Raw genomic sequence first — 22,398 nt, 5'->3', positions numbered from 1 at the left:
GATTCTTTAAAATAACGAGGCGGAAGTTAGGACGGTTCACCAAGGGATTAAACTATTGGAGGGGGAAATTTTCAATCGTATAGCGGTTGAAGGAGACTCTATCAACGTCATTCGCTAGATTTCTAGCTCTCATTCGTTTGCTTGGCGCTTTGCGGATTATTTCAATGAGATTAGACATACAGTTGGGTCCTCTGGTATTTCTTATCGCCATGTTAGAAGATCGGCCAATGAGGTGGCTGACCGTATTGCTAGAAGGGGTGTTCATCTGGAGGCCTCGGAGCAATATGATTTCCTTCCTCCTTGATTGCTATCTATTTGTAATGTATTTTTTTATTCTATTGTACATTTTGTATTTCTTTGACCATCTCGGTCAGATGAATGCAATTTTGACCATTCAAAAAAAACGAAGGATATGGTCTACTTAGTATAGACTCGGTGTCAGCAAGGTACAGTGCACAATGATTGACAATGATCTTCTATCTTCGACGAAGGTGATCAATAGTGTGAATCTTATCTGGACACGCAGACCAACAAAAAGCATTAACTCTCAAAGGAACTTTAAATTTCAAAGCTAACCAAGCAAGCAAGAGATTAGACTTTTGGATCAGATGTTCGTGGAAGGACTTGATAGTAAAGATACTCATCGGAGTCCATCTCTAGACTCTTTTATCCTTTCCCCTTCTCTTAATGTAGACCGAGTTAAGTCTGGATAGGAATGATGCTATGTTATCTAGTTCCCAATCAAAGAAATTCTTTCTAAATTAGAAATTACAATCTACAGAATGGCCCTGCTCACTGCTTTTATCTAATTAATTGTACTCCCTCTTGTATCTTATATGGTCATAGTCGAATTTGCGACCTCATGATCCTCACTCTCTGATAGAGCCTCGGGTTTTAGATGCGTGTGTTTTGTTCAGGATCTACGTCCTAGTAGACAAAGTAGATGACATTGCTATTAAGTGTATTTTCGTTGGCTATTCTATCTCCACCAAGGGCTATAGGTTTTAGGATCCATGTTCTCACCGCTTGTTTTCCTCCATGGTAGTTACTTTTTTTTAGGACACTCGCTATTTTTTTGACTGCTTTGGATCTTACTGAGCTTATATATGAGTTCCTTGTGCCTCTTCCTATCATTGATCATGTGGCTTCGTCACCGTCATTACCACCTTGCCATGACAGTACATTACTATGTTCACAGGAACAACATGGTTGTCCCTCTCACATGGGTCAACCTCCATCCTCTATATAGGCAGCTCCTATAGGTATATCTACTCCTTCGCCATCTCTTACCGCTTTCGTTGATATTCCTATTACTTCTACTCACCAACCTGCTTAGATCCCTATTATTTCTTGCCTTAATCTATCTATTGCTCTTTGCAAAGGGGTGTGCAAGTGTGTTACTGCTCCTCATGGGGAGTATGTGTCCTGTCATTATGTCTCTTTACAAGCCTTTCTTATCGATGTGGACTCTATTCTTATTCCTCATATTGTTCATGGTAGCCATTGGTAAAGAGATGGATCTCTTTCAGCATAATCATGCTTGGGATTTGGTTTATCTTCCCTCCTAGAAAGAAAGTTGTTGGCTGTAGATGGGACTTTGCTATGAAGAGTCATTCCGATGGCAGTATAGTGTGGTGTGCTTGTTGCCCGGGCTGTATTCATTCACTCTAGGATATCTAGCAGGAGTATCCTTTTGGTATGTGTCGATTAAATTATCCTGAAAAGAGAGGATACCACCTTCATTACCCATGTGAAAGCGGAGCTTGGTCAGATTTTTAAAGTTACGGACTAGGGCAGCATGAAGTTCTTTCTCGGTCTTGGGGTTGCTCGATCCAAGAAAGAGATTTTTCTTTCTCAAACAATGCATACACGTATCCCCAAGGACACTAGAATGCTAGGATGCAGACCCTCTGATTTCCCCCATGGATCCAAAGAACTCTTTGTTGTGTAGACGTCTCATATTCTGGCATTGATTCATCACGATGGTGGATTAATGTGCGGGACGAACACGCAAGTAAAGCTGGCATTCGATATAAGGGCGTTTCGATAATTCTTGATTTAGTGGAATTAATATATATATATATATATATATATATATATATATATATATATGTCACATATTAGGGTTAAGGGTAAGTGAGGGGTTTTTGGATTTCTTGGCCAAGAGGAAAGGGAGTTTGTAACCCTAATCGAAATAGTGGAACTCTCTTCTCCTGTAGACGTAGGCACACCGCTGAACCACACAAATTTTGTATGTTCTTGTTTTGTGTGTTCGTGTTTCTTACATCTCATCTTGTTGTTGGCTACACATCATGTTTGATCCTATTTTTGAGAGATTAGAGATCTCTCGATTTTCAACACTCCCCATGCTAGCAGATCTTCTTCATGATGGTTAAGGGTAAGTGAGGGTTTTTTGGATTTCTTGGCCAAGAGGAAAGGGAGTTTGTAACCCTAATCAAAATAGTGGAACTCTCTTCTCCTGTAGGCTGTAGACGTAGGCACACCGCTGAACCACACAAATTTTGTATGTTCTTGTTTTGTGTGTTTGTGGTTCTTACATCTCATCTTGTTGTTGGCTGCACATCATGTTTGATCCTATTTTGAGAGATTAGAGATCTCTCGATTTTCAACACTCCCCGTGCTAGCAAATCTTCTTCATGATCCTTAGGAGTACCAACCCCTCGTGGGTTGTCTTATCTACCTAACTATTACATGATCATATATTACCTTTGCGGTCAGCATGGTTAGCGAGTTCAGGCATATGCCCATCGGTCTCCTCATTTGGTTGTTGTTCATTGCATCCTTCACTACATCAAGTCCAACCCCAGTTGTGGAATTGTGTATCGTTTGTGAATTCCTAAGGAGAAATCTAGTTACATGGAAGAGCAAAAAAGGAGTTTGTTGTCACTCAATCAAGTGTTGAAGCAGCGTACAGAGTTCCATCCCATGGAGCATGTGGGCTTTTCTGGCTTCATTTTCCCATCATCTCTGAGTTGGGATTTTCTACCAGTAGCCCAATGCCTCTCCATTGCGATAATAAAGATGTTATCCGAATCACCTTTAATGTTGTTCTTCATAAACGAACAACATTAAAGGTAGGAGTAGACCGAAAACAACTTGGGTAGAAACAGTGAGGAAAGACTTAAGGGCTAGGAACATAACAGAGAACATGACCTTGGATAGGATAGAATGGAAGAAAATGATCCATGTAGACGAACCCAACTAGTGTCAGGATTAGGCATAGTCAATTTGAACCGGTAGGTCCGTTCACTTTCTTCATGAAAATTTTCTAAAGGATTCATTAGCCAACCCCAACTAGTTTGGGACAAAGGCTTAGTTGAGTTGAGTTGAGTTGAGTTGTTGTTCTTCATAAACGAAACAAACACATAGAAGTTGATGTGAACTTTGCAAACAGAAGCTCCGCAATGATGCTCTTGTTCTTCCCAATGTTCACTCATCACATCAACTTGCTGATAACTTTACTAAGACAATAGGGCCCACGCTTCTTCAGGATGCATATACCAATCTGGTCATGTCAGATTTATATGCTCCATTTTCAGGGGGAATGTTGTTATATGTATATTTGTAAAGTGTTATGTAGTGTATTATGTTACTTATGTACATGTATTTTATAGCGTTTATTCTTTGTCCCCCATTAAGGGTATTTTGGTCATTATAACAATGTATCTTTTGTTTGTTAATGTAAGGTAAAGGGGCACATTATTATTCCTTATGCAATTTCACCCCAATTCTCTGTTTCTCTTTTGTGTATTTCTCCTCTTCTCTTATTCATCTTCTTTTTTCTCTCTTAACCCTAATTGTCCAAAATTGCATCACTAAGATGATGAACATTACCTCTTGAACCATTCTATGATACCATGTTAACGTTAAGAAATGAATCATCTAATTCGTATGATGATGATGTAGAAGAAGAGAGAGCGAAGAAAGAATAGGGACGAGAATTTTCGTTGAGATTGATGTTCAACCCCATGAGGCCATGACTTATAACTTTATAAATAATGGGTTGTAAATAACTCTACAAGTAATCCAATAGGTTCATCCTAGAAGGGCCCTTTCTTAATAAGAAGAAATAAACCATCTTTTATAAGAACTACACTGAAACTTCAATAGAACTTTTAAAAGTAATAACCCAAAGGCCCATACTTCGGGTTTGTAATATCCAAAAGGTTCATATAAATGAACAAAACACAAAAGAGCTTTGGCGTGCAGAATATTATAGGTTTAACAAGAGCAGGTAACTTAGTTGGACAAGTCACTAAATTCATTTTGTAAGAGAGTTTTTACTAGAATACAATAAGGGGTCCATTACCTTGATTCTCGGATGAAAAATGAATGCTTTGATGGCAAAAGTTGCTCTGTCAAACTTCTTTCTTGCATTGCCATTATAGAATCCATTTCCTCCAAATCGCATTTGATGCATGACAGCTGTTATAGAAAAAGATAAAAGAAGAACGAACAAACAAAAAATTTATCACTTCACCCTACAAAACATTTGATCTTCTTGATTCTTGATTATAAATTTGTAACATCCAAGTTATAGAAACAAAATAATTAATGATAAAGCAGAATGTGAACACAATTTCACTGTCAGCTGTTATAGTCAGTTAAACAATTGAGCATTTCAACTAGAGTAATGTGTAGCATATAGTGGCATGACATTAACTATACTATTTTTCATGACATCATTGTCTTACCAAAAAATAAGCATCTCTAGAATGATCTAACCACACAGAGTTGCAAAGCTTATTTCTCATTTTTAATCAAAGTCCTCTTTATGGGTGTATCCCTTTCAGACTAGACGTGCCTTATACTTTTCTCCACCTGTATTAGAAGATGCATCCTTCCTGTTTATCCACTTGCAGTCGATTGCCTTCTTTCCCTTGGAAAGCTCACATGATCCTAAGTATGATTTCGATGGAGTGACTCTATCTCATCAGTCATACATAACCCACTTGTGGCTTTTCCCGCCACTCATAGCATCCTGAAAACACAGACGTTCTCTATTATCAGTAACTAAAGCAAATGAAGCAAAATCCTCAAATCCATAACCGCTGGTTGCTTAGGATTCTGATTTGGCTTTGGCATTACTATGATGTGGGGTGCTTCTTGTTGCTCATGACTGCTACCCAATGGTTCTTCCCTTGAAAACTGTCATGCCGCTTCGAATCTAAAACTATGTTGCATAAAGAGTTTCTTCGACATCTACATCCCAGGATTCTCCTACAGGCCCACTAGTTTTCAAAATATTAGTCTCATCGAAGATCACATCCCAGCCAATCACTACCTTTTTTGCAGTAGGGTCCCATAGAATGTACCCTTTCACTCCTTTCTCAAATCCGAGAAATACATACTACTTGGGTTAGCATCCAACTGGCTCCTTTGTTTGCTCTGGATATACAGATAAGATGGACATCTAAAGATGTGAAATGTAGACAAATCAATTGACTTTCTAGTTCATTCTTCCGGAAGTTTGGAGTCAATTTCTGTAGATGGAGATCTAATTATCACATAGCACGTCATATCCACCACATCTCCCCAAAATGTCTTTGATAATCTTACATTGAATGTTATAGCTCTGGCTCTCTCAAGAAGGGTCTTGTTCATTCTTTCAGCTGCACTGTTCTGTTGTGGGGTACCCTGGTTAGTGAATTGATGCTTGACTCCTCAATCTTTGCAAAAGGACAAGAAATCTCTATCCCTGTATTCCAAACCGTTATCAGTTCGTAGATAATATCAACATTTTTTGTTTGATTTTCAACTTATACAAACCAATCAATTTTGGAGAAGACTTCAAACTTTCTTCTTATAAAATATACTCATAACTTCCTTGAGTAGTCATAAATGACATAGTAAAATAATCCATGTCAGCCCGTGATTTCATTGGCGATGGTCCCAAAATATTTGAGTGAACATAATCGAGCATACCTTCATTGTTATGTGGCATTGTCCTGAACCTAACTATGCATTGCTTCCCATATATACTATTTACAAAAATCTAATTTGCAATTCCGAACTCCTTTAAATAACTTTCGCGTATGAGATTCCATTAAAACCTCGCCCGCCATATGCCCTAGATGCATGTACCATAACTGCAAATCATCCTCGCTAGCCTCAACCGATAGAGCTCCACTTCAAAGTGTTCCCTAGCAGCTTGTATAAGGTTCCAAATTTCTGGCCCTAAATTACGATTAGTGCTCCCTTGACTATTTTCACAACCTCTGTTGTGTTGTACCGACATCACTAGTATCCAATGCCACAAAGCATGGTTTTAAATTTCCACCGAAACTGACACGAAATGACTGAAATGTTTCCACTTCCATCCCCACCGAAACCGAAACTGATATGACCGAAATGCACAAACCAAAATCGTAAGTGTAATATAGTAGTATATTATTTAATTATATGTATATGAATTGCGTGCAAAATGTGGTGCATGTATTATGTTCAAATATTTATATGAATTACTTGTGAAATTTTGTATGTACTAAATTACTAGACATGCGTGACAGTGCATGTTACTAGGTGTTCGGTATTTTTAAACCATTGCAGATGGTAGTCTTGCTTATGTGATGGTTTCTAAGTGTGTATTTGTGCTTATTCTAGCATTTTCTGAAGTTTCGTCTTTAAATTATATCATTTGCATATGTTTCCTTGATTTTACAGGATTTCCACTGAAATTTCCAGCCGAACCCGAAATGTTTCCATTTTCATAGTGACCGAAACCAAAACCAAAACCAAAATTTAAAACCTTGGCTGTTTCGTGTCGGATTCGGTGGAAATCTAAAACCATGTAAGTAGTGGAGACAATAGCACTATTCGAGTTGAACTTTGGAGTTCATCTTTGGATGAGGAGATAGGTGTAGCCTATCTTTCACGGCCTGTCCCATCATGCTCTTGTGAATTCGTCTCTGTTGGTTAAGTAAAAGGCATAGAAATCATTGCCTAGTTCCAGCACATTCATTGCTCTTTTCAGTTGTCATAGTCTCAAAACCTTTACTCTCGAACAATAGAGACTAGCTTCTCCATCCAACACATTGCAAGAACACTTCCATCCCTGGATGGTTTTGTAAAGTTCTTCTAGATCGACATCAATATAGTTGGTGTGGACTCTTGACCGGTTGTTTGATATGGCTGTGTGAAACTCCACTAACTCATCCTCTTTTGCTGCTTTTGTACGTGAACTGTAGTTCCTAGAGGACTCTCCAAGCAGGACATCAAAATAGAATGACGGTGATGCTGGAATGGAGGGGACTATTTCCATGGAGCTCAAGGTAGATCTAGAATTTGTCATAGCTCCAAGAAAAGAAGAGATTGCCAAACTATCGGTGCTACATCTTAAGAAATAATTAACTGGAATGATCTAATAAGAGAACCATGGCTATTTTATAATGATACAAGCACAGGGTTGCAATGCACCAACAAACATTTGAATGTAAAGATATCGCATCTTAATTTACACTTTGGAATAATGAGCTCCTTTCAACAGCATCCTGTCGAAAATAATAACTTTGATATTTACAAAATAATTCAGGGCAGTATTGGATCTAGTTTTAGATCAAAAGAGGTCATCCAACTAACCACAACACAATTCATGCTATGAAAATGAGCAAAACATTGCCGATACTGTTTTGGATGAATTGAAATTAATAACTACGAAGAACTTAACAAAATATGGTAAAAGAAATAAAATCTGGAAGTGAAAAAGCTAATCTTAAGACTAGGAGACTTTAATCGCAGATCACTATACAATCAACAGAATCCATGAAATGGTAATCTAGATTTTGTTTTATTGATAGTGTAGTGAAAGTAAAAAATGATGCCCTGAATGAAATATGCTTGCACGAACAAATTTGTAAACGGCATGTGGAAGCTCATAATTTGAAATTAGAAATTGACTAAGGGCCCGTTTGGATACCTCCCATTTTGTATTTGGATTTGGAATTGAGTTTTGAATACATATTGAATGGATCCGGTAGCTCATGTAGAGGGAGACAGAGAGGGAAGGGGGTACTTCCTAGTGGAGGGGAGAGGTTGAGGAGCAAAGAGGGTGAAGGAAATTCCCGGATCTGTGGATTTCCAATTTCTTATTTCCAAAGCAAATTTAGGAATCTGATTTTTTTTCACTGTCATCTGCTGAATTATAAATCCAAGAATTTGATCCGATCCAAATTACAATGCAAAAAGGGCTGCCAATGTGACAAATCCAAATCAAAATCTTCTCGGCATCCAAACGGGCCCTAAATGCATACCATGAAGAAGAAAACTACGAGAGAAAGACCAGAACAAATTTCTGGCCACTCCGACATCGCTGATACTTTGTAAAAGCCCATGAAATTAGCCACTGTTTGGACCATCTTTGGGAACTCAATAGGAAGCTGGTATACATAAAGTAGGACAATGCTAAATCCTGCATAAGTCAAAAGAAGACTCCACCACCTATGCAATTATATGAGACATAAAGATAACTGATTAGTGATTACACATCAATATCAAGCCATTAGAGGTGTCTGATAAGGTATTTGAATGGATCTAAGTGTACACAAGTAAGCTTAAATATAAAGAGTCCTAAAATGCTTACCGGAAAAGGCCTAAGAAATTGCTTGTTAGAGACCAATCAACAAGACCAACACAGCTACAAATGAAGAATGGTAAAGAAACCCACGAGGGATGACTGATCCCCACAACCAGCTGAATGCCAGGCAACAGTAAGCAGCAAGCAACCCGGAGATGGGAACCTTACATGTGGAAAAAATGAGACAAAACTAGAATTAGCATAAATTAATGACAAATTTAACATTCTGGAAATCAGAAGAAAAAAAAAAGAACATGATCACATAAACATTGTAGCTCAAAGCTTAAATTTTATCTCTTATGCATAGATTGCAATTGTTATCACAAGGGAGGTTGAGAAATTACTGACATTAATGACACATGAAGACATGTTTCCGATGTATCATATAAACAAATGCTATTTAGTAGTAGATGATCCTCTTTTTCTCTTTTAATGGTAAAAATATAAGGTGAATCATCTGGTATATGTGTTAACTTAAGAGATTCAAAATCTTGAATAATAAATTTCACATTCCACCAATACGGAGATCTTGATGGTAAAAGAAGACAGGGCAATTTTTTTTATCGAAACTTGTTCCATGAATTTTCTTAAGTGTAAGTTACTGCGAAATTATTTTTCAAATGACAGGTGTTATAAAAAATAATCAAGAAAGGGCGGCCCAGTGCACGAGGCTCCCGCCATTGCGGGGTCTGGGGAGGGCTAAATGTACGCAGCCTCACCCCTACTTTGCAAAGAGGCTGTTTCCGTGACTCGTACCCGTGACCACCAGGTCACAATGGAGCAACCTTACCGTTGCCCCAAGGCTCGCCCTCCTATCAAAAATAATCAAGGACTAATAAAAATAAATATCCACATTTTGGATATAAAATTCCTATTAATGTAACAAAAAAATTCCCTATTGCATGCAAAAAGAAATCTACAGTGGAGATTTTAAACAAAAACTTGTTGAAATTTATCGAGTGTAATGTCTTCTGTTGGCTAATTTTTAAAAGGAAAGACAAAATCTATCAGTGGATCTATTAGAGTCAGCCATTCAAAACTATTAGTGAATAATCAGGTAATTACAAACTTCATATTACACTAGTAGAGCCTAGCATGATTTTGAGATTGAAGAAACAATGCAATCAGATATGACGCAAAAAATAGAAATCTACAAAAAAAAAATTACAGTGTCAGATTTTAAGCTAAAGGTGAGCTAAAACCACCCACATCTCAATCCCACATGACATGGGATAGGAAAATAAGCCAGATTTTAAGCTAAAGGTGAGCTAAAACCACCCACATCTCAATCCCACATGACATGGGATAAGAAAATAAGCTGCAGAGCAAGCAAAAGAATTCAAAATTCATCAGATATGAGCTCTGTGCAAGGTTGGATGAAAATAATATCTAGCTGACATTCTATCCAAAGATGTCCCTAGACTCTCCCAAGTTATGACCGTGTCAACCGAATACTCGACTGTGTCATGGCGAGTCGACTAGGATTTTCTATGGCCGCGTTTTGACCCACATCCGCGTGTTAAAACAGTGTTGAAAGTGGCATGGTTCAAGCTTATTATGCATGGTGTGTCATAGTCTTATGGTGTAACTCTTCTTTTATTTATGTCAAACAAGCAAAATATTACTATCATTAATTAATAATTACACTTGAATACATTAGGCATGTCCCACGATGCGAGCATACTCTCATTTCGTACAACCAGTTTTCTCCTTTCTTTTTCTTCAATATATAGTAAACTCCAGAAACCAACCAAAATGCCCCTTGAAAATTCTGGAAAAGAAAATTCGAAAACGTAAAAACTCCCTAAAAGCACTTCTTTCAAAATGTCAAAACTTTTGGAAACCTTTGGTTCCCTTTTTAGATGGCACATGACATCAGTATGACCATATGATGTCACCAACCTCGGATATTTTGGGACCTTGTCGGTTACATTTCACCCTTTTGTGGCTTGATTTTCGCTTGATTTTTCAGCACAGCTGAGTGATATCTTGGATTTGATTTTGGGGCAGCAACAATTATCCAACTACTCCCTTTGCTAAGATATCAATGCTCTCATTGAAATGTAAACCTGCACTCTTTAATATCAGAAGGCCTTCCCTTACAAATTTGGATCACAAACTACTCAATTAGGTGGTACCAAACTACTTAATTCGGTGGAGCAACGAAAAAATCTCGAATTCCAGGAAAAGTATTGGTGCAAAACATATATCTACAAGACCTAGCTTAGCTGTGAAGATAGGTACAGGAGCTTCAGAAGAAATTAAGGCCTGAATATTACCATACCAAAGATCAACAAGAAAGCATATCCAAAATAACTTCTGGAAAATGACAAACAATGTTGGAAAAAACAAGCATGGATATAAATAACTGTAAAAAATATAAAAAGAAGGATACAACTACTATTCTTACAAACCTAAGTGTTCAACAGACGACAAAAAATTTCCCCAACAAGAATCTCTCCATGAAACTAAACCAAATCTGTTCCCATATAATTCAACTAAAGCAACAAAAGCAGCCACTAGCTGTATGGACAAGGAATAAATCACAGATGTGGGACCCCACGGTTGGACACTGCAAAAGAGTTACACTGTTATGTCAAAAAGAGTTAAAAACTGAAAAGTAATCGCATAACAAGATAAGCTCAAGTACTTATCGAAAAAAGAAAAAAAAAAGATAAGCTCAAGTGCATAAAGCACATCCCTCTAACTAATAGAGATTTATCTAAAGCCAACCAGATCACAGAATAAAAGAACAACATAAAGATAAATTGGACCAGCATCTTGAGACCATGATTAATTCAGTAGTGCATTATGCACAAGAAACAATGCCCTTCACATTAGAATCAACAAAAATAATGGCATTCTATAAAAAGGGTTGCCTCTTAGATTAAGCTCAGAAAACATTTAAAGCAGGTACGATAATATGAATCAACTATAAGATTGTATGAGAAATAGATAACCAATAAATTAACCTGATGCTTGGAAATTAACTGGCTAGCTATGTTTTGATCCAGTTGACTGTCGAGAAGATTATCTGTAACACAATGGGAAAAGACCAGACTGTAAACACAAGATGGTAATTCCAATGGGTGGCGTGGGAAAAGATATGCAAAACCAAAGATGCGGGTGGCTTGAACACTAAATTGTTAAGGGACTTTTGTTTGGCGTTTAGGATTAAAGCAATACGGAACATTCATCAGAAATCCAATCTTTGGCGCATATGTGCCTAAGATTGATGCGTCTAAACAGTGGAGGGGTATGTCTCGAATTCAGCCGGCCTAAATGGGGCATTGGGAATGGTAAGATCTGTTTTTGGTTGGATAAATGGATTGGATGAAGACCTCTCATTGACTATATCTCGAATTCAGCCGGCCTAAATCTGGATATTTGTGTCAAAGATGTACGTAACATGAATGGGGACTGTTGTGTCGAAGGAATCTGCCTAGAGATGTTGTTGGCAACATTAAAGAGGCGAATTTACATATATTTTATGCTGAGCATCAGCTGATTTGTCTCCCTAACACGCCTAGGAAATTTACTACTAAAATTGCTTGGAGTTTGAAGCGGAATCAAGGGACCTATAAAATATGATCTAAATATATAGAGAGTGATATTCCATTTAAATTGCTTTCTTTGGAGAGTGTTTAAGGCGGCCATTCTTGTGGATAGAAGAATCAAAGTCGAATGGATACATTTTGCATCAAAATGTAAATGTTGTGCTGAATCCATCAGACTTGTTTTGATTATTATAAGGTCTATCATTATGTGGACCAGATCTATAGCTAAGAGCTTTATTTCTACTATTGATTGCTCTTTGATTGAGTTTATTTCTTTAAGAAGCATTGGTATTGCTCCTATCAAGTCGAAACCTTCTAAGATCAGTTTGGTCACTTGGATTATACCAAGGGGATCTGAGACCAAGTTGAATACTGATTGACCGTTGAGAAGTAATCCAGGTATCTTAGGAAGCAATGGATCTTTAGAGACTTCTTCAGAAAGATTAAATTATTGTTCTCGCATTTTATGGTGAAGGATAGAAGATGCAAATTGAGTCAAGAGATATTGTGGATGGTCTTAGATATTGCAAATCCTTAGGTTTTTTCTGACGTAGATTGTAGCTGATAGTAAGGCACTAAGGTACTCATTGATTTGATTGTTAAAAATGGCAACCCACCCTAGTCAATTTTCTGCTTTTGGAAGTAAATTAATCCCTAATCTCAGATATTAATCTGCAGTTCCCTCACCATTTCAGAGAAGGTAGTCAGGAGAAGGACTCCTTAGAAAAATTTGCTTGTGGTACTAGAGATACAAGTAATTTTTGGAAGTGGGATGATAGCTCCAGAGCTGCTAGAGGAGCACTTAGATGTGATATTTTGGGGATCCCATCTATTTGCATTAAATACTGCTGTTTGGGATTGCTTTCTATTTTCTTTCTAAGGCTTGGCCTCTTGCCTTCTTTTGTAATCTTTCTTTTATTGATAAAGCTTTATGGGCAGGCCCGGGTCCTAATAAAGTTCAGGTTAAAAAAAAAAAGATGGTGATTCCAAAGACTCCAATTCCTTGATAAATGGTTACTTTAGAAGTTTGCTTCGCATTGGACCAGAGGAACTATACAGGAGTAGATACTTTTTCCATGACACGAAATCATGCATATATCCCAATATTAGCAATAAAACATGGATCTGAACAATGAAATATTAGTCCATTTGAGTCAACAATAAGGGTCTTTTTTTTTAAATAGACAATAAGGGTCTTTCTAGCAGCAATCAATTAAAAAAAGTCCATGCATATGATTCCTACAATGGATACAAAATCTTCCCAAGTGGATTTATAGCCTTCACTGGCACTTGTAAGCAAAACATAGACATTATGGTTATCATTAAAATAAGTGATTCATAAAAAAAAAATTAACTCAATACCATAAGCTAAAACTACAGGTTCGGCAAAAACTAAAAAACGAAGAACAGAGGAGCATCTAGGGGTGGCCAGAACCGAACCAGACCCGAATAAAAAACCCGAACCGGACCGGACCGGACCGAAAATACTTTGGGTATGGGTCGGCGCCACTGATGAAGAACCGAACTATTTCGGTTCGGGTACGGGTATAATGCATTTGGTTCGGTTCTGGAACCGAAGAACCGAACTATTTGAATATATACATATAATATTTTTTATATTTCTATTATACATATACTTATTAATATAAATTACTTATAATATTAATAAGTAATAGTTATTAGAACCGGACCGAACCGATTACTTATTAGAACCGGAGAACCGGACCGGACCGAACTGATTATGTTCGGTCCGGTTCAGTTCGGTCCTACTATGTACTACGGTTCGGTCCGGTGCTCCGGTTCATGGAACCGGGAACCGAGAACCGAACTTAAAAGTTACCAAGGACCGAGAACCAAACCGGTTGGCCACCCCTAGGGGCATCATGAAAATCATCCCCAACGCAATATACAAATCCTATTTTAGGAGTCACTTATTCCTACTTTAAATTGAAAGAAGCACTATTTCATTTAGATAAACCTGAAAGAAGCAGTTTTGTTCAAAAGAAAGTACGGTAGTATGAAATCAACAAGCTAAGCATCCCAATTAACAAGTCCAATTAGATATCAAGAGTCAAATGCAGAAAATGAAACGTCACGATACTGTTTGTGCTAAGAAAAAACCAAGTAATCAACTTCAAAATAAATGCAACTTATTTGAGGATCATTCATTTCAGAATATGGATATTGAAATTATTATAATAAAGGACACAAAGATATGGTGGTCATTTTTACCTCACAAACCCGATAAGCTTTGTCCACCAACGATCTGCTATGGTCCACTCTTCCCCCTCAATAAGCCAAATAATATGAAATATAACTTGTGCTAAAATAGCAGTAAGTGAAAAGATAATAATACACCATGAAACCAGGGATCGCCTCTGAAAATGGAATCCTGAAAAATACCGGTGTCATATTGGTATATTGAAGACATCCAATAATATAGACGTGAATTTTATCCAAACTGAAAAGGAACTTGTATGGGTTCAAACAATGCTAAAGAATTAAAAATGTACATAAAACCATGTGTTAGTTTAAAAAATGCCGTTCAAAAAAAAAACATGTGTTAACCATAAAGTTGTTAGTTGATGAATCAGGTCAACGGAATTCATTATGTTGCTCTTCTGGTTGGGATGGAGTACAAATTGGAAGTGAGAAGAACAGTACGAATGTGTAGCATGTATTCTATTCCAGCAACCCAAATTGGGCCAAATTATTTTACAGTATGATCATGGACTAACCTACCCAAGACATCTCTTTTGAATAACATAACTACCCTTAATCAGGATAGTAATAAAATATAAAGTAAAAGAAAAAGATAAAATACCCTCGGTAATATGAGATAAAAATAACATAATATGCATCACTAAAACACACACAAATTGTCATAGAAGCTATTTTAATGGCAGTTATCAACAATCAACAGAGTGGTGTCAGTTTACCCGTATGAATTCCTATATCGCCTAAAAGATTGTGAAGGCAAATAACTTCACTGAAAGTGGAAGATATTGTGCTCAATATTTAAACGTAAATACTTGATTTCAGTATAGTTTTAATTATTCTATCCACTTACTAAGATGAGAGTCAATTTAAGAAAAATGCACCAGCTCATATTGAAATTTATGTTGTCTAGAGAATAGGTATTAGTTCACATTTGAGTAAGCTACCAGCTAAGGAGGAGATGATGATGGAAGAGGGCCCACAAAAAAATAATATTCCAAATCCCAGAAAAATATTATAATAGTGTAAAATAATAATGCAATGCCCCAAATTTCAGTACAAACAGAAGTGATGGGGCCCATGGAGCTGACTAAGATACATTCCACACCTACAGCATCCTCAATTTGTATACCTATTTTAATTATTTTATTTATTTTTATTTTTAAAAAAGTGACATTATATTCATATACTGAAAGCATTACAACAGAGGGGACCAGGAGTCCCCCTGATTACAGCATATGAAACGCATAGGACTGATTTGTATGCCCCAAAAGAAAACCTATTGTGTCTACAAAGAGACATTACAAAGAGACATTACATTTCCCATAGATCAAACTTAATCTTCATCAGAAACTACTGAGTCTTCACCTAATCATTCATAAAAACATTTCAGATACCCTTTCACCCTAACAAAAAAAGAGATTAACAAAGGATAATTCCTCGAGCAAAGAAGGACCAGAGTCCCTCAAGCACGCTCAGATAATCTAGTTTAGCATCCACTTCCTCAATTAGGGTAAAGGGCTTAACCAGACCAATAACATCTTTTTCCCCTTCCATCTTTCACCAGCATCCAAACCAAAGATAACCTTCATAACCCTTCCAGAAAAAAAAACCTCCAAAACATCCACAAAAACACCAAAATTCATTTACACCAGAAGAAATAAAAACCCCTCACTTCTTTAGAACCTTAAGCTCCCTGCTGCCCCCAATCAGTTCTTGATTCTCTCCTCCCTCCTTTAAACTTATATATATATATATATATATATATATATATATATATATATAGAGGAAAGTGTCTCTAGTCTCTCCCCTAGATAAGCTTATCTACTCTTCCCTTTAAAAAAACACAGTGGGCCCACGCTGTTTGGATGATCCAAAGCATTCATTTGATAGGTCCTAACATAGATAGGGTGTGCCCAAAAAATCAGCACCAAAGGGTCATCCTAGAACTTCGTTTTGTGGTGCCTTGTGGTACCCATTTTGGACACATATAAACGTCCACGTTTATATGCGTCCATTTTGGACACGGTGTGCCCAACAAAATGAAGTTCTAGAATGACCCTTTGGTGCTGATTTTTTGGGCACACCCTATCTATGTTAGGACCTATCAAATGAATGCTTTGGATCATCCAAACAGCGTGGGCCCACTGTGTTTTTTTAAAGGGAGGAGTAGATAAGCTTATCTAGGGGAGAGACTAGAGACACTTTCCTCATATATATATATATATGAGAAAATGGTTTCTACACACAAGTGTAGATAAGTTATCTACACACTAGCTTAAAATACAGTGGGGGCCCACATTGTTTGGGTGATCCAAACCGTTCATTTTTAAGGCCCTCACATAGATAGGGTGTCCACAAAAAATCAGATCCATAGGATCATCCTAACCATTCGAACTGTGGAGGCAAAAAATGGACTAATTTGTGAAGATTTAAAGACATCCATTTTACCTCCACAAATCGTAGGGTTGGGATGATCCTATGGATCTGATTTTTTGTAGACACCCTATCTATGTGAGGGCCTTTAAAATGGATGGCTTGGATCACCCAAACAATGTGGGCCTCCACTGTATTTTAAGCTAGTGTGTAGAGAACTCTCTACACATGTGTAGGAACCGTTTTCTCATATATATATATATGAGGAATGTTGGCATGTTGGTGCGCTTAAGTGGTTATAACGCCTCCCATTCGTTTAAATGTTTGGGTCCCGCTTAAGCGAACCAATGGGAGACGTTATGACCACTTAAGCGCACGAAAAAAATGTTCTCATATATATATATATATATATATAAGAGAGAGAGAGAGAGAGAAGAGCTCCTACTCCCCGGAGTAGATAACTTATCTACTCCGTGGGCTTAAAATATAGTGGGTGCCACATTGTTTGGGTGATCTAAAGCATTCATTTGATAGGCCCTCAAATAGATAGGGTGTGCCCAAAAAATCAGCTCCATAGGATCATCCCAACCCTTTGATTTGTGGAGGCAAAAATGGGCGGGGTATAAACCTACACAAATCTGTCCATTTTTTGCCTCCGCAAATCGAAGTGTTAGGATGATCCTATGGAGCTGATTTTTTGGGCACACCCTATCTATGTGAGGGCCCATCAAATGAATGCTTTGGATCACCCAAACAATGTGGCCCCCACTGTATTTTAAGCCCACGGAGTAGATAAATTATCTACTCCGGGGAGTAGGAACTCTTTTCTCGTGTGTGTGTGTGTAATAGATATAGATTTAGAAGGAAACCACTTCTGACTCAAGTGTAACAAGAAGTAAATTTTACAAATATATGAATTTCAAATTATACAAGAAATACTTGAATCCAAGCGTAACTCATCTATAACAGAATGCATGGAAACATAAAACAGAGTAAGTTGCATACCTATTGTTGGAGCACTAAATTGAATGACAAGAAAAGCTAACAAATCAACAAGAGAGATCAAGCTCCTCTCGAGTATTGCAGCTGGATAGAACAAAACAAAGGCAAATTATAATTGATTGGCAAGATAGAATGAACATGAAAATGTGCACATGCCAAAAGCATCTCATGTATACGTAAAATAAATGATTTTGAGAAGGAAAAAAAAAAAAAAAAAACTTGCTAACATCACATAGACATTTTTTGTCAGATACCACCAAAGTAAAAGTAAATTGCTAGATAAATTCTAGAGTTCTAACTTGTAAGGAAAAACCTCTCGTCCTCTTGAGATCATCAAAAAAAAAAAATGAAACATCGGCAAACATCATTGACACGAAGTTCTGTGGTCTGTTAGAACTATTAGTCTATTGCAGTACAGTGCACAATATGTTTGTATGGTGCTACCCTTCATTAAGTGTATTTTAATGTTTTGCATAACACAAGTATTTAAGTCAATTGTATACATTCTCACATGTAAAGGAGAGAGATAGTGTCCTCCCCATACAAGACGAAAATCCATGTCACTCCATTCTCCTTTGCTCTGTATTTTGCATCTATGGTTTAAGGGTTTTTTACATGGTATCAGAGCAAAGGGATTGAGCACAAGAGTTGAATATGATCTACAACATACCCATTTCATCTTCTTTCTAGCTCTTTCTCAAATCCCTTTCCACATTCTTTTATCTCCAAAACCCTAACCTATGCCATCCTTTTCTTCTTGGAATCCCTTTTCTTTCTTTCTTATCCTCAAAGTAGTATAATATCAAAACTTTCTTTGTTTTTAGTTTTATTTTCCTCCGGCTCCCTTTCTACCCTAGATCTCCGATAAACTTTAAACCTAAAACCCACGAATTATCTTCCCCTCCTTTCTTCCCCTCCTTTCTTCCCTTCTCTTCTTTCCTTCTTTCTTGATTCATCAATAGGGTAAATCACAACTTAGTATCAAAGTTTCAATATGTAGAGGACAGTCGTTTCTCCCCTTTCTTTGAGTTTTGAACTTCCACATAACATCAAAGAATCGTACGACTGACATCAACAGTCATACGACTGCAACTTGGGCTAACAAAACCTAGATTTTGGATCATATATATTATGTAATTTATGAATATTTTTATGATTATTTAAACCTGTTTTGCCAAGTTTCTGTTGAGATTTTCTCCGAATTTTGGACAAAAAATCAATTTTGGGTTTAGGACTTACGCAAGTTTCTCCAGGGAGATTTTAGCTAAAGTGATCTACAATTTTTGGCTAATGACATTTCTCCAAAAGTGACATTTTTCATCTCGTGTGATTCTGATATCTATTGAGAATGTTTTTAGGATTTCTACTTATTTCCATTTTTTCCCATGGATTCATTTTTGCCTTGGGTGGTGATGATTGGCCAGGGAGAATATTTCCAACAGCTATAGGGGTTGTTTGAAGGTGTTTCGTGGTCTTTGGGATAGAAGATGCAGATTTTTGGTGATTCTGAAGCCACTTTGAAGATGATAGAGACGCTGGATAATGCTTCTACGGCTACAAACTATGGTGATCTGATGCATGTTCAGGTTATTACGGTAAAACTTAATGAAGCAAATTACCTTGAATGGTCCTAATCTTCCAGGATGTACATTGTTGGTGGGGGAAAGCTTGAGTACCTAATTGGCTAGGTGACTCAATCAAAGGAATATGACCGCCCCTTTATGATAAGTGGGGATGTGAGAGCTTGATGGCGATGTCATGGCCGACCATTTTTTATTTTTATTTTTGAATGATGACATTTTATCAAGTAAAAAGCGACGGCGACTGACCGAGGAGGTCGACACGATAACAACAGAGAAATATATAAAAAGAAAAGGAAGATACAGAAGGGATGCCAGCTCAAGGAGGAAGAAAATCAAAGATATCCATAGAAGTTCAGGTAACCCTAGCTTTGGCCAGGCGATCCACCTCACTATTGGCAAATCTTCGCACATGGATGAATCTCACAGTGCGATCGGCAAGAAGATCCTAAATCTCATCAACCAGCTCCGCAAAACGCCACGGAGGAGGGTGCAATCCATCCATCCGTCTGATAACAATGAGAGTCTCCCTCAATGTAAAGATGGTCCAAGTCCTCCCTATCAATGATCCGGACTCCTTGAAGAAGATCTTCTGACTTCTGCCTCGTGTGAATCCTTGATACCAATGGGGCCTGAGAATGCCATCTAGTGCCACCAGTCTCATCTCTAAGAAGGCCTCTAATACAGGTCGGACCAAGATTGGCAATGCTGCAACCATCAAAGTTGAGCTTGAGCCAACCTAGGTCAGGAGGAGACCATCTAGGGGTGATGGGATTCTCCCTTTCCACAACGAGACACATTTCCTTCCAGCAGCGCCTTATATCCAAACTAGAGTATAAACTAAGCAAGGCATGATCCTCACCCAGGAAATAATAAGGGATACGATCATCATATAGATGAAGTGGGCACTTTTGGTTACACTCTTAAATAATCGAGCATCCCTCTCCTTCCAAAGAGACCAAATAGTAGCTAAAAAAGCAAGCCTCCAAAGGATTCTCCCCTTCCTGGGCACGGAATCGGATACCAAGAGGCAAGGAGATTCCTCAAATGACATGGAAACACTTAAGAAATATCAAACCTGTCTAGAACCCTGCACCACATCTCTCTTGCATACCTGCAAAGCAAAAGGAGATGATCAACGGACTCTCCATGGCTGACAAGTTATATGCAACCGAATATTAGTAGAGGATATTTGTTCTTAAATATTGCATAACAGATTTGGGAAAAGGCAGCATGGACTTATTCTCAGAGAAAGAATATAACACGTGTCCATCATTTGAGGAAAAAAAAATTGCACCTATGCGATAGGGTGAGAAAAGTTTGCCCACGTATTACTCCACAATCCAGAGTTTTTTGGGAGGAGTTAGATCACCATCAGATGTTGGAATGAGATGCCAAGAAAGATGGTGAGACGTATCAGAAACAAATGGAAGAGAACCATATCTTCGATCTTTTGGCAGTGTTGAATGCAAAATATGAGATTACTCAGATGTAGATTTAATGGGGAGAGACTATTTGTTCGCTTGATGATGTATATACCTTGATACTAAGTGAGGAATGTCGAAAGAAATCTATGCATCCAATTATGCAACCAGCTCTTTCCCATGACCACTCAGGTATGTGTTTCCTTATCCATATCTTTGAACGGGAAAAGGAGGTAATTGCATGGAAGAGTATGCAGATAATAGAGACAATTTACAACGCGATCGCCGATCATTGTGGAAAAACAGCATACTAGGGAGACCTATTGGGAGTTTCATGGAAAGCCCCATAGGTTCAATAGGACTAATCAAAAGGGAAAATCCGTGCAGCCAAATGCCAACACTGCAGCCTTCGGGTCGAAAGTACCACATGCACGATCTCATTCTATCACAGCTCCCAACGCATATGCTCCATCGACTGCATCAGATAGTTTCTCTGTAACATAATTGGAGAAACTTCTTCGCCTGATGAATCATGAGAAGGTGTACAACTACAACCACTTCTACCTTTGCTCAGTTAGGTATGATTTCCACTAATCATATGCGTCTAACCTCATCTAGTCCTTTATGAATTAGAAATTATAAAGCAACAGACCACATGACGGTATGTCCAATCTCTTCACTTAGTATAATTTGTTTTCTAGACAATAAAATTAGGGTATTGCTGAGGTTCCTTATCCACTATCATAGGAAAATGAGACATTAAAATTAGTGATCAACTGTCTCTTTCATCGGTTCCTTATGCTAACAACTTATTTTACATAGAGCATCAGTTGCAACATGGAATCTATTCATCTGCTATAGAAACAACATACCCTGATTCTCCATCATATGAATTCCAACATATGCACCAAATTACTAGAATCCGAAATTCTGAATTATTAAAAGATCACACACTATAGAGAGAGAGAAATAAAAGAAAAGCTACCCAAATCATAGCAATGCATTTATACATAATCAATTATAATTTCTAGCAAAACCTACACCAAAATAATTTTACAATTAAACAACCAATTCTATGTTCTGGTGGTGATCATCCACCAAAATAACTACCCAATATGTTTAAAAAAAAAAAAAAAAGGTTAAAGAATCAACACAGAAAACATGGTAAAAAAGAGTAACAAAACAATTCCCATAAACATAAAAAGAAATAAAAGAGGAGGAGAGATTATTACCTATTAAAAGTAGCAGAGGCAATACAAACCCACCAAGGAAATTCCCCATAAGAGCTCTAGATTTTCAATACAATCACTTCTCTTCCATTGTCAATATCAAGAAGAATTAAAATTCGTTGATGGGTTTTTCAATTCGAGGTAAAAAAAACGAACCCATTTCAAGATAACGCCCAAATCTTCCCAAAAACTATAGATTGGAAGAAAAATCATAAATTTACAAAGGGGGATTCTATGTAATGTACAAATATATATAATTCCTCTAGATTTGGAGGGAGTTCTGATAGAGTTATTCCTCGAAATTGGTAAACCAGATTAGATTAAGAGTGGAATTTTTGCCAATAAAATTTAGATTTTGAGATTTAGTAAGCCGAAGGTTACGCTTACAGGTTCTCTTTTCGTGATCAAACACGTTTTTTC

The 22,398-nt window shown here is 37.4% G+C and overlaps 1 protein-coding gene across 5 annotated transcripts in view; it reads right to left on the bottom strand.

The window, feature by feature from the left end:
• LOC143868146 (piezo-type mechanosensitive ion channel component) overlaps positions 1 to 22,367 on the bottom strand; it is a 71,055-nt gene extending 48,688 nt beyond the window's left edge. For 4 of the 5 annotated variants that reach the window (XR_013244179.1, XM_077376167.1, XM_077376194.1 and 1 more), the window contains exons 1-7: positions 21,982 to 22,367; positions 17,749 to 17,829; positions 14,383 to 14,542; positions 11,008 to 11,165; positions 8,600 to 8,756; positions 8,271 to 8,457; positions 4,331 to 4,446 (exon numbers count right to left, since the gene is read on the bottom strand). Coding sequence is in view for 4 of the 5 variants with exons in the window: in XM_077376167.1 (XP_077232282.1) it covers positions 4,331 to 4,446; positions 8,271 to 8,457; positions 8,600 to 8,756; positions 11,008 to 11,165; positions 14,383 to 14,542; positions 17,749 to 17,829; positions 21,982 to 22,030 (908 nt within the window). In the remaining variant the exon portion in view is untranslated. Of the gene's footprint in view, positions 1 to 4,330; positions 4,447 to 7,936; positions 8,216 to 8,270; positions 8,458 to 8,599; positions 8,757 to 11,007; positions 11,166 to 14,382; positions 14,543 to 17,748; positions 17,830 to 21,981 lie in introns of those variants that run through there. The other variant, XM_077376182.1, reaches the window with a different exon arrangement.
• Positions 22,368 to 22,398: the final 31 nt, after the last annotated feature.

This window comes from Tasmannia lanceolata, unplaced genomic scaffold, assembly GCF_043159265.1.
Source record: "Tasmannia lanceolata isolate RefF3 unplaced genomic scaffold, GAP_Taslan_0.1 ptg000002l, whole genome shotgun sequence".
In the NCBI taxonomy this organism is placed as follows: Eukaryota; Viridiplantae; Streptophyta; class Magnoliopsida; order Canellales; family Winteraceae; genus Tasmannia; species Tasmannia lanceolata.
The sequence above is the reverse complement of the archived record's forward strand: the minus strand, read 5'-3'. Positions and strand labels throughout refer to the sequence as shown.